The sequence below is a fragment of the Lindgomyces ingoldianus genome (assembly GCF_010093535.1).
Source record: "Lindgomyces ingoldianus strain ATCC 200398 unplaced genomic scaffold BDR25scaffold_17, whole genome shotgun sequence".
NCBI classification, from domain to species: Eukaryota; Fungi; Ascomycota; class Dothideomycetes; order Pleosporales; family Lindgomycetaceae; genus Lindgomyces; species Lindgomyces ingoldianus.
In genome coordinates this window covers 440,077-452,269 of record NW_022985178.1, presented here as the reverse complement: position 1 = coordinate 452,269, position 12,193 = coordinate 440,077, and the positions used below count along the sequence as shown (strand labels likewise).

The 12,193-nt window shown below is 37.6% G+C and overlaps 2 protein-coding genes across 2 annotated transcripts; both read right to left on the bottom strand.

The window, feature by feature from the left end:
- Positions 1-213: 213 nt before the first annotated feature.
- On the bottom strand, positions 214-2,197 carry BDR25DRAFT_34242 (uncharacterized protein). Its single transcript, XM_033693721.1, has 4 exons — positions 1,727-2,197; positions 1,207-1,676; positions 1,039-1,156; positions 214-981 (listed from the first exon to the last, which is right to left on the bottom strand). The coding sequence occupies exons 1-4, from the start codon at positions 2,099-2,101 to the stop codon at positions 352-354; spliced, it is 1,593 nt and encodes a 530-aa protein (XP_033547197.1). The 5' UTR covers positions 2,102-2,197; the 3' UTR covers positions 214-351.
- Positions 2,198-2,539: 342 nt separating this feature from the next.
- Positions 2,540-4,697, bottom strand: BDR25DRAFT_303877 (uncharacterized protein). The gene is made up of 2 exons (XM_033690095.1): positions 3,872-4,697; positions 2,540-3,824 (listed from the first exon to the last, which is right to left on the bottom strand). The coding sequence occupies exons 1-2, from the start codon at positions 4,423-4,425 to the stop codon at positions 2,834-2,836; spliced, it is 1,545 nt and encodes a 514-aa protein (XP_033547196.1). The 5' UTR covers positions 4,426-4,697; the 3' UTR covers positions 2,540-2,833.
- Between the last annotated feature and the right edge of the window lie 7,496 nt (positions 4,698-12,193).

Below are 12,193 nucleotides of genomic sequence, written 5' to 3'. Positions count from 1 at the left end.
GTCCTGAATCGTAATCTCTGGAGCTCATATCGTGAATTGCACGATGAAGGAATAAGAAAGAAAGGCACTTAACCATTGCAACGTATGTGACGACGCCGCAAACGCCTACCACGCCTCTGCTCGCCCTTTCGAGCCCGTACTCCTACTCCTTCCCAACATAGACGCCGAACCGCCGAATCGACTACGCAACTTTCAAACTTTCGCTTCAGACGGATCATATCACGCAAACTCGTCCCTCGTTTCTCTCATTCCCCTCTCCTGCCGATAATGAACCTCATATTCTCCTTCCTCTCCCCTTCCCCTCCACTTTCTCCACCCTTTCCAAGCCTTCCAGCCCCAACCCAAAAACCCTTACGGCCCTCTCCCCCTCATAATCCCCAACGCGGGCGTGCTCGAGCTCATACTCCCCCTCCTTCCACTCATACTCTCACTCCTTGAACTATCCACACTTCTCCTCATACTACTACTACTCGACCTCCGCCTCGCTCGTCTCGCTTCATCGGGATCATGGGGATTTAAGCCACTCGCTCTAGCGAACAAATTCAAAATATCTGTTAGGCTGATTACTCCACTTAATCTCCCGCTCAGGCTCGCGCCGGGGATGCTGGACGCAGAGATAGCGGGCGCTGCGGCGCCGGCGAGATGTTGCGGCGGGGACGTCGATGCTGTAGCTATGGCCATAGGATTGGAGGCGGAAATGGGAAGGGGGGTGATTGGAGATGGTGGGACGAGTACAGCGGGTGTTGCGGCGGGGGTAGGGGGTCCTGAGGAAGCAGGCGAGGGTGTTTCAACAACCCACATGCGGTGCGAGCGGGTGGCGACGAGTTTGGCAACAGTGTGGGCAAGGGTCGAGAACGGGTTCACGTGGAAGACGGGAAAGGAGTCCTTGCCGTCGCTCACGCCGCGTTCAGAGAGGATGACGGAGATGAAGTGGATGCAGGAGGAGCGGAGGAGAGGGAGGGAGGTGGATTTTGTGAGGAGCTGAGGAGGTCAGTATGCGATAGGGCGACTTATATATGGGTTAAGGGTCAGACTTACTCGCACGTCGACGTGGGATATGTTGCCAATGACGTTGTTTTGAGAGTCAAGTACTGGGAGAGAGGTTATACCTTCGTTGTTCATGAGCTCGAGGGCATCGGTTAGGGGTTTATCGCCACTGGATAAGTTAGCCTTCAGATTACCCCACTTCCTCTAGGGATAGCTTACTTGATTGCGTAGACCGAATGCGACCCAATATTCACATCCTTAATTAGCAGCGGATACAATTGATCCACCGCCGGGAAGCTCTGCCTATTCTCCCAAAAGAACTGCACCAATTTCAACTGCGTCAATATGCCAACCACATTCGTTGAACTTTCCTCGACAACCAAAATCCTATGCACTCCACTACCAAACACCTCCATAGCTTTTGTTAAGTCTGCGGTAGATGGTAGCGTAATCAGAGGCTCCTTCTTCCCCAAATCCTTGATATCTTTGAGTGGTATGGGTTTTCCTTCCCGGCCTTTCTTCGCAAGCTCGTCGAACGACGCGACATCACTCTCAGTGGGGTGTGCGAGGCCGACAACAAGAAGAAGGTACGCGTTTAGGTCGCCATAATCAAAAGTGCCCGTCGCCGTGCGGGAGCCTGGGTTTTCGCGGAGGAGAACCACATTGGGGGCGCCAGACTGTACAAGAAGCTACAACACAATTAGCAAGCGCATTCAAAGGGTCGTGGAAGTATTCTCACCGCCGTAGCCTCCTCCACGCTGGTATCATAATCCGCAAACCGCACCTGCGCGGGGTCAACAATCTCGCCCACACGGACCGTCTTCCAATCCCTCCCCACAAACTCCGGGGCGCCATTCTTCGTCGGTGGGTTATTCAGCAAGTCCTGAAGCGCTTGCTGCGACAGGCTCGGCTGGCGCTGTGCTCGTGGTGAGGAAGGAGGGATGCCGCGCATGTTCTCAACGAAGCTTGAGCGGTGGGAGGAATGCGGGCTCGACGACATCTTGAGCATAGGCGGGGGAGACCTAGGCCCCGAGTTTGTCATTGACTGCAGCGAGGGGTGGGTTTTCTCCTGTCTCTTTGCTGGAGGCTCGTCTGCAGAGGAGTGATCTGCCATGGCGGAGGCGGAAGAGGCGGGGTGAGTGTCCAAAACTGAAAAGGCAGGGGAGCAGCTTCAGCAGTTCCGATTGTGTCAACGGCAATCACAAATAGATACAATCGAGAGGCATGCAGTAGCAATGGAGAGATGCAAGGGCGATTGCAGTGGGAAATGCGGTGAGGTGGTAGGCTGCGCCGTGTCTCTATCGTCGTTAAATTATCGATGGCATGAGGTGCGGAGCTCGCAGCTGCCCGCCCAGCCCCGACCTGCTTGTGCACCGTCTCCTGCTATCAGCTGTCGGTGTGAGCTCGCAGCCAATCGCTGCGGCTTACTGATCGCCATCACTGATGACCCATCGTCCTCTGCTCATGCATGTGCCCGGCTTGCGTGTTGCTGTCTACCCATGGCGCCGTGACGCGAAGGAAGGCTTTTGAATGCGAATCCATACGAGTGTCTCTCAATTGACATCATACCCGTTGTGAGCCACGGTCTACTTCTCACAGTTGCCAATCGCTTAATCACACCCGTCGGACACTGAAACCGGGAGGGGATGACGAGACTTTGCATGCTGTAAATATATCTTATACTTTGTTCTTGTCTCCCAGTGCCGTGGCCTAATCCAATGCCCTCCCCCTAAACAGTGTACAGTTGAAGCGAACAAACAGTATACAGCGAATGTCCAAATCCAAGCCCCTTGCTAGAATGCATGACGTTTCCAAGCCCAGTCCCGAATCTAGTCCCCTCTATCCCTCACACATCCAACATGCTCCTGATCCGTTGTGGTGGTACATTTTGAGTATTTTCAGACGTCAAAGTCCGTCCCGTCAGTCCTGTGGCCTCAGAATTACTTGTTGTTGTGCTTGCAACATCGCTATCCAACCGACTTACCGTCAGTCTATTCCCAGCCACGGACGCTTGTCGGGAGCCTGAAGGACTTTGGTCTCTGAATGGATCCTCTGGCGGTCGATCCCGGGACCGATTCCGAATGTTCATGTTCCCCATCTCAATGCTCTGCTGGGCCTGGCGCGTGGTCGGCCTTCCGCCTCCGAATTCCGTCGTCATGTTGCGCAGCCTTTGATCGTCATTCTGATAGCGCTCAGCCCAGTTCCGGCTCCACCAGTTTGGTTTCTTGACGAGGCCGAGTTCTGCATCAACGACACGACCGCGGTCTTGCCGCTGCTGAATGATGACTTGGTCCTCGTTTTGCTCCATGAAACCAGCGACCTCGAAGACGACAATGATCAGCAGGATTGACCCATATCCAAGACCAAATGGCCAGCCAACGACAACATCGTCCTGGAATATGCTGAGGTCCCAGACCCAGGCGCTTGCAATTCCATATCCGATCCGGATCGCGAGTAGAACGATGGCAGCGAAAAGTTTTGTAGGGCAATAATGGCAGAACGAATTAATCCTGTTGAAAAACCCGGTGGCGCGTGGCTTATAGTGTTTTAAAGAGTGGTGAAGTGAATAGCATATCACGAACCATGCTATGGCTGCTAGTATCGCGCCTGCCTTTTCTCGTGGGCCTGTCGATGCGGGCCGGGCAATATCATTTTTCTGTTCTGGTGTGTTTTGTTTTTGAATCGCAGTCCATGACCGAGGAATGACCATGAAGAAGTTTAGCCACGCGAAGAGGTAGAAGACCAAAGGAAGCCAGAATTCGGTTCTGGCGCGCTTGTCGTCTTGCGGTAGGAGGAATGGATCGCGATCGACTATCTGTCGTTCTTGCCACGAGCCCCTGTCCAAGTGAGCGAATGCTCTATGCTGGGGATCTGAAACACTTACCAGTGTCGGGTAGCTTCCCACACCATAGCCAGGGTGCCCGGAACCATCAACACGAAGAAGAAGCTCTGCAGAATAATGGGGATTTGTTGCAAGTAATACCGGTCCACATCGACACCCGTCAAGGTGCTGATCAAACCGCATGCAGCCACGAAGCACATCCAGTACCACTGCCACCGCCTGCCAACAACCCTGAACCGCTTATTCTCTCGCAAGTATAGCCGTCCGTGTTTTCGCAAGTTCACTAATGTGAACATGATGCTGATGGCGAAAAACGTCCCAAACACGATGCTAGCGATTCCGCGCCCATGGATGTGGTAATATGGTATGTAGCATGTTGTCGCGTTGACCCAACTGCCATTGTTGAACATGTGCGGTTTGAAGTTGTCAAATATGAGATAGCATCTCGAGTTGTTTGAGATGGTGTTGTTACTGTATATTGTGTAGTTGTGTTCTTTCAGGGCTGTAAGGTTGAAGTGCACGCCATTGAGGACTGTGTCTGTTGAATTATCGCCTTCTGGGAACTGTAGAAGTTCTCGAAGATTGAGGAGCGGCATTGCGGAGGGTATGCGCGGAGGGCTGATTAGGAGGCGAGGTTCAGTGGTTGGCAGGTCAAGTATGTATGGGAGGCTATTGTTCCTGCCCCACCATCGCAGGTCGAAGATTGGGAGCACTCAGCCCTGGAACCGATTGGGAGAGTGCGTAATGCCAGCGGGCCTGGTTCCGCGGGGTTCCGGTGAATGTTCTTCAATGATAACCTGCGGGAAAGCACGATGAATGCGAAGATGAGTGTAGACTTTGGGAGGGGAGGTTGCAAGTGTTTATGAACTCACTAGAGAGTACTGGCTAGGAAGATTTTAATGGCGCACCGGAAGCTTATGGATGTGGGAGGCAAGCACTTCGTTGGCGCACATCAAGCTCATGCTGCAGTTGGCTGACCTTGCTGACTGTCAGATCGCCGTGTTGATGGATCAGGGCTGGGGTGGTCTGTGCCACTTAAAACCTCAACCCATCATCAAATATTACACTATCTCTACCGCCAAGCCCTCTCTCCTATTGGTCTGGATATAAGCCGGCTATTAATTTAATTAGTAGAAAATTAGTAACTAAAAAGCTGCGTTACTGTTTGTTTTTAAGCTTTAAGTAATTATTCTGCTATGCTACATGCTTAATCTAGTCTTCTTTTTTTCCTATTATAATTAACTACTGTATAGTTAGGGGTGTAAAAATTACTTTTATAGTGTAATTTTTTCTGCTAAATGTAATTAGCTCTACTAAGACCTTCTAAGTAAAGCCTGCTGTAGGCAAAAAAAGAGTTCTAGAGAATCTTCTTTTAGTTAAGTAAAACAGTAGTGTAACTTTAGGCTTTAGCTTTACATCTGCTCTAACCTGTTCTAATCTTTCTTAACTAGATATTATCTACTTTAATACCTTTGCAGCTTTAGTTAACCTTACTTTATAATAATAATAAGTTATAGTAAGCTACTATATTATAGCTATTTATAATGTATGTAAGTGTATTAAGTTATCTTATGTTATCTACTAACCTTTACAAAGAATTATAAAGGCCTTAAGATTACACTTAATATAATATTAGCCTAATATAAAACACTTTTAACTATTTTTTTTTTAAGCTATAAAGCTATACTAATTATATTAAAATTAAAAGCATATTTACATACTATAAACTATTATATAGAGAGTAAGAGCTTAAAGGTGTTTTATTACTTAAGATAATAAGTTTAAATAGCTTAAATTTTTTCTTATATAAAATTTTTTTTTAAAAGTTTTTAGCTTAATTAAGTTTTTTTCTAAACTTAATAAAAATGCTGTTTTAAAAAAAGTTATACTTTTAAAAACTTTAGAAAAATAAATTTATTTAGTGTAGTATAAGCCTTACTACACCTTATTTTAATAAGTAAAATTTTAATTTACTTAAAGTTAATTTATCTTTAATCTGCTTTAACTTTTTTTAATTAGTACTTTTTTTTTTAACTTATTCTCTTTTTTTTATTATATAGTGTTATCTTTTTATATTATTACTATATAGACTTATTGCCTACTTTCTGCCTAGTCTATAATAACTATAGACCTCTCTCTAACTTCTTTACTAATAAAGTTAAAGCTCTTTATTACTAGTGTAATAGACATAGCTGTGTAGTATATTACTTTATTATAATTATTATATTCTTTAGCGCTTATATTTAGTTTTATTTAGGCGTGTTAGCTATTAGCTAATGTTAACTTTAATGCATAACTCTTAAAACATATTTAAGCTTGCGCTACTATAGTCTAATTAGGTCTATGCTAGAGCTAACCTGCATATGCTAGGCGTAACACTGTATTAAGTAGAATGCTAGTGCTTAATTAATTATTTTATACATATTAAGACCTTTTTAAAACTTTTATGCTTTTTTTTACTTCTCTTATACTATCTGTCTAGATCTATTATAATATATAATTAACTTTTTTTAAGTTTTTTACGCTAACTTCTACTTCTTCTACACTGTTTATATGTATATATTATTATAATATATAGCTAACTTTATAAAGACCTATTTAATCTTTACCCTCTTAACACACTTTAGATTAGCCTGCTTTATTTTTATCTATGTGTAGAAATTAAGAGTAACTAAGGGCTAGTCTTTTATAAAATAATTTACTAAAGGCATATATTATTACTACTATAAACTATATTACTTTTATTAACTTTAGTCTAATGTAGAATTTTATAAGTAGCTGTTCTAACTGCAGTGCTTTTTACTAGCTTAAAAAGTAAGTTAATAAAAGTTAGGCAGATTCTCCTTAGTACTCTATATGTTACCTAATAAGTAATATTAACCTTCTAACCTTTTTAGATCTACTTTTATTCCTGCGTTATTTTTTATAGAGTAGGCACTTACTTAGTAAATCCTTTTAAAAGCATTTTTAATTATATAATATAGCCTTAGCTTTTATGTTAGCTAACTATAAATAAATAAATTAAAGTGTGTGTAGCATAGGCGTAAAGGTTTTTTAGATTATAAAAAAAATGTACTATATGCACAGCCTATTAGAGCCTGCTAAGGGGGACGTTCTTTTCTACGCACAGCTGTACTTTTACAATCCTGCCTAGGCTAATAGTGCATGTATAAGGCATTAGGCTAATAGTAGTCTTAATCTAACTATACTTACGCAGCTGCTATAGATAGTTAAGATAGATTATAATAATTCTTAAATTAAAATATATAAAACTACACATAAGCAGTTATAGTAAGCTTATAAGTAAGATAAAGAATTATAGATTACTTTTAATCTACAACTACAGTTAATTATGCAGGCTAGGGCTAATTAATGTTAAAAGAACCTACCTATTACTAAAAAAATTACTGCTTTAGTCTATAATAAGCTAGTTAAAGATTATAACTAAAATTTTATTTTTTACTACTAACTTAGCTCTAATTTAAGACACTATTAGTCTCTATACTAAAGAATTAAACATACATATGTAGTATATTAGCCTCTCTACTATGTTTTAATGTTTTTATAAAGTACTGTTAGGTTTTACTATAGTTTACAGCTGCGTACTTTACGCATGTCTTACACCTAGGATACTCTAACTAATTCTAAGTATTACTAATTTTACTTATTTCTCTAGTGTAGTAGTCTTATTGTCACAATTATGCACAAGTAAGGTTATAGAGCTTTATAGAGGTCTAGTTTAATTACTACGTAAGGTATTATAGTAGGTACAAGATGTTGTGTAAGGAATAGAAAGGTTTAGAAGAAAATTAGTAATTAAATACTTAGCTTAAAAGTCTAAGCACTTTAAGTATAAATTAAGCTTATTTTAAGTTTAGTTAGTGTTAAAGTAGTTTATGCTTAAGTTTATGTCTATGTTATGTTATATTTATGTTAGACATGCACTAATAATACTCTAGTACATGTCTAATATAGTTATGTCTAGGATCTAGGGAGGATACTATAACAGTACTCCCCCCCTTATTAAGAAGGGAATCCTTTACATTAGTAGTTCTAGCATTAGGTTATCTTTGTTAGAGTACAGGTTTAGTTTAGATAGGTATTAGGCATAGAATTAGGTTACTATAGAGTTCTCTTACAGAGCTTCTATAGGTTCTTATAACAGTTTATTATATTTAGTCTATTTTGTAAGGTATTTATAGATATGTTTTTTTTTATTAAACTAAATCTATTTAACATTTTCTATAACATATTCTAGTTTATTATTTATAATAATAAGTTTAGGTAGTAGGTTTAGCTATTTAAGTAGATAGTTAGATTTAAGAGCTGCTTAGCGCAGCAACAATATGTAGAACACAGGGTGTATCTTTATACTGTTAGGTAGGATTAATTAGTAAGCATGCAATAAGACTATATAGGCTACTGTAAAGGGGCTAAAGTTCTTCTAATTAAGTTTCTTTAATTATTAGTTTATTTAAATATTTCTAGCATCTAGCTAGACCTTCTTACTAGCTGCATACACAGGGGTAAGAGTTTAGAATTAGTTTATGTACTCTTGTTAAAAAGCTTAAGCCTATGTAAGCTTTTTATAAACATATTTAGATATGTTTTAGATTTTATTAATAAGTGTTAAATAGGCTCTGACAGCTAGCTGCTTATAGTATAAGCACTTAAGTAGCAAGAGTAAGAGTAGTGTACAGTGTGCACAGCGTATAAGGTAGGTAAGGTAAGGGCAACATGTTTCTAGTTCTATTACTCTTGTCTTTTCTCTGTACAGAGGAAAAGGGGGATATCTAGATGTTTGCGCACAGAGGTTCACGCACAAGCATTATGTAACATAGATATGTAATCCTGCTTATGCGCAATTATTTGTATCTAGGCTGTAACGCTGCTGCTGTGTATAGACACTAGCAACTTTTCTTTTTATCTAAAGAGTTACCTTTTATACGTGTTACCTCCCTTTTATCTATGTAAGTTTATCTAATTACATTCTGCCTTTACTTTACTCTATTTATTAGGACTTGCTTTAGTAATGCTGTACATTAAGATAAGCTAGTTACACTATATAAATAGCTTTATAAATAGTGTAAAGCATTTTAGGCTATTATTATTTAGCCTTTATGCGCTTGCCTTATAAGTAATTTAGCAGTGTATAAACTATTTTATATAGAGTTTTATACTAGAATAGTGTAGGATCTTTGCTTAGGCAGGTGTGTAGAGAGGTGTATATAATAAGGTTTTTTTTTTTTTTTTACTTTCTTTTCTTTATCTTTTACTTTTTAAGCTCTACTATACTATTCCCTAGCTCTTTTCTCTTTTTGTACAGTACTAATAGTAACAGATACTCCTGCCTGCACACACACACACACACACACACACACACAGAGAGAGAGATGTCTCTCTAGCCTTTCTCCTCTACCTCTAGCGCTGTTAGTGCGGGCGTTTTTAACGTCCTTGTGCAGTCTAGCAGCCTAGGGCGCATCTGTGTTACCCTTTTAACTAGTTCTGCTGCTAATTAGTAGTTTATTTAGTGTTTTAGTATAAATATATAAATCTTTTAGCTTTTCTATTTTCTTTTTATATAAAATGCTAATTATAGATAGGCTAAGAAGCAGCATATAGCAGCTTTACTATTTTATAATATTAATATTATCTTACTTACTAGCACTAATCTGCAGCTATAGGCAGCAAAGGTTATGCGTTATAAGGGGTACTTCTGTGCAGTCTTAGTCTAGAGTTGTAGTTAGGTCCTAGCAACTTTGTGTGCTTATTATTATAGTAGCACTACTAGTGCTTTTTTTTTTATTAAGTGTTATATGTTAGCTAACTTCTAGGCTAATGCCTGCGCTTTATGTGTATAGTAGAGCTGTGGTCTACATTGTGACTACTATATGTAAGGGGTAGTGGCTTTTTCTTCTTTTATATACTAGATAAATAGACTATCTTTTTTACATATCTTTCTCTTCTAATCTTATAATAAGAAAAATAAGTGTGTATAAAAAAAATAAAAAAGATAGGCCTTATATAAAAGTGTTATTAGTTTAGTTAGTTTAGAGCATCTTTGCGCACAGAATCTAGCTAGTCTACAGATGCTTCTATCTAGATAGAGAGGCAGTTAGTTAGGACTAATAATTAAAAAGCCTAGTTTAGTATTTTCTTTATATATACATTTACTAAGTTGTTTTTACTATTAATTTACTTTATTTTAGTAATTTCCCTTTTCTTATATAATTTGTAAAGTAACATAATGTTAATTATAAGTTACTTTTTACTAGTAGTGCCTAGCTTAATAAGGTAATTATATAAAGACCTTAAATCTATGCAGATTACTACTAAAATTAGTAGCAGTTTAAGTGTTTATATAATTTACTATAAAGTTATACTAAGTATAATTACATTATTAAACTTTTTAACTATTCTATATAGTTTACTAGTAAGGACACTTCTAGTTACTTTTTTACACTTAGTAGAATTCTAGTGTATAATGTTACCTAGTATTTTAAAGTAGTTACTTTACTCTATATAGTTCTTATTACTTAATATAATTAAGAATTCTAGCTATAAGCTAAAGTTTTTATTATTAGTAAATAATCTATTTATAAAAATAAACAGCTTTATATAATTAAGCTATAATAGTAGGAAGGTAAGACTACGCTTACTATTATCTATCTACTATTAGATTTATGTGTTAAGTGTGTTAATGTTATTATGCAAAGGGTTTATAGTTTATGCAGTAATAGATAAGTTAAATGCTGCCTTTAGTTAACATATAAATATAATATATACCTTTTTTATATATTACTTAACATATTATTGTGCAGCATCTTTGTTTTTTAGGTTAATTATATAAAAGTAGCTTACTTATTTCTTTTAAGTAAGAACTACTATGTTGTGTGTAAGCTTAATTTTTCTACTGTTAAACTTAATAGGCTGCTTCTTTACTAAAATAGTCTTACTTTTTATATAAAACTTTACTTTCTGTAGTTCTTTTTTTTCTCTTTACACAAAATTTTTTATTATAATGCTTAAAGTGTTATCTATCTATAAGCTAGTAATACTAAAGGTGTGCTCTCCTTTATTAGTAATTAAGAGGTAGAGGTTGTATAAAGAGATGTGCATGCACAGCTTTTTTTTATAGTAGTTATAATATGTTTTAAACTAATACAGTCCTAATTTAGCAGCTTTATACAAGAGTTATACAACCTAGAGTATTATATTTAGTAGAAAGCTTTAGCGCATCTCCTTTAGTAGCTTTGTGTATAGTGTGCGCATAAGCTTATTTATTAATTAGATGTATACTTATGTAATATTACATAGTTTAAAATGCATTTTATATATAGCTCTTAAGCTTGCTTTTATAGCTAAAAGTAGTCTTTAGCTTATTCTTTAGATAGTTAGTAACTAAGTAAGAATTTCTTTCTTTTTTTTATTTAAGTAGCTAGCAAACACTAGGCAGGATTTCTTATATAGTTAGGTTATTTTGCCTTTTACTTTTTATATAAAGTAAAGGTTAAAAATCTAACTTTTATGCCTTATTAAGTTATATACTATAACTTTAAAAGTGCTATTAGTAATTAAAGTGTTTATCTTTATATAGTCTAATTTCTTAAATAGTTTTTTAGGTGTAGTAATTACACTATTTATATAAAGCTTAATAGATAAGGCTTAATTATTCTTTTTCTTCTAGGTTAGAAATACCTAGTCTAGACTTTATGCAGGTTTTCTTTGCCTTTTACTTCTTCTAGTATCTATATCTTCCCTTTGCACTAGTGCGGCATTACTATCTTAAGAGGCTTAGTCTATAGTAGGCTCTAGTTCTGCCTCTATAATATTCTTATAAAGCTGTTCTCTTTTCCTTTTCTTTAAGAGATCTCTTTATATAGGGATTAGTTTATCTAGGTTATTTATTATAGGTAAGTTGTTTTTTTTCTTTTCTCTATAGTACAGTTTAACTTGTGTATATTAGAGCTTTAGTAAGCTATTTTTTTTTTAATAATAACATTTTTTTTTTAATACTCTTAATCTTGTATAGGCTAGTCTAGCCTTTTTTCTCTCTCTATGCTATAATCTTTAAGCTAAGAGGGAGATTAAGAACTTTATATATTATAAGGCTATTATAAGTGTTAATTATATAATTAATGTTTACTTTTATATAGTTCTTTTAAAGTATCTTTATTACTTTTTATACAGCGCTTACTTATGTAATAATGTCTAGTAATAGTAGAGAGTCTAAGTTAATTCTTAGGTATGCTCTAAAGACTAGCAGTGTAGGTACTAGACTGTGTAGGCTAGCTGTGTTGTTTAAAGCCTTAACTGCTATCTGCAGAATAGCCTTATTATCTGTACAGTTACCTAGCTTAGTCT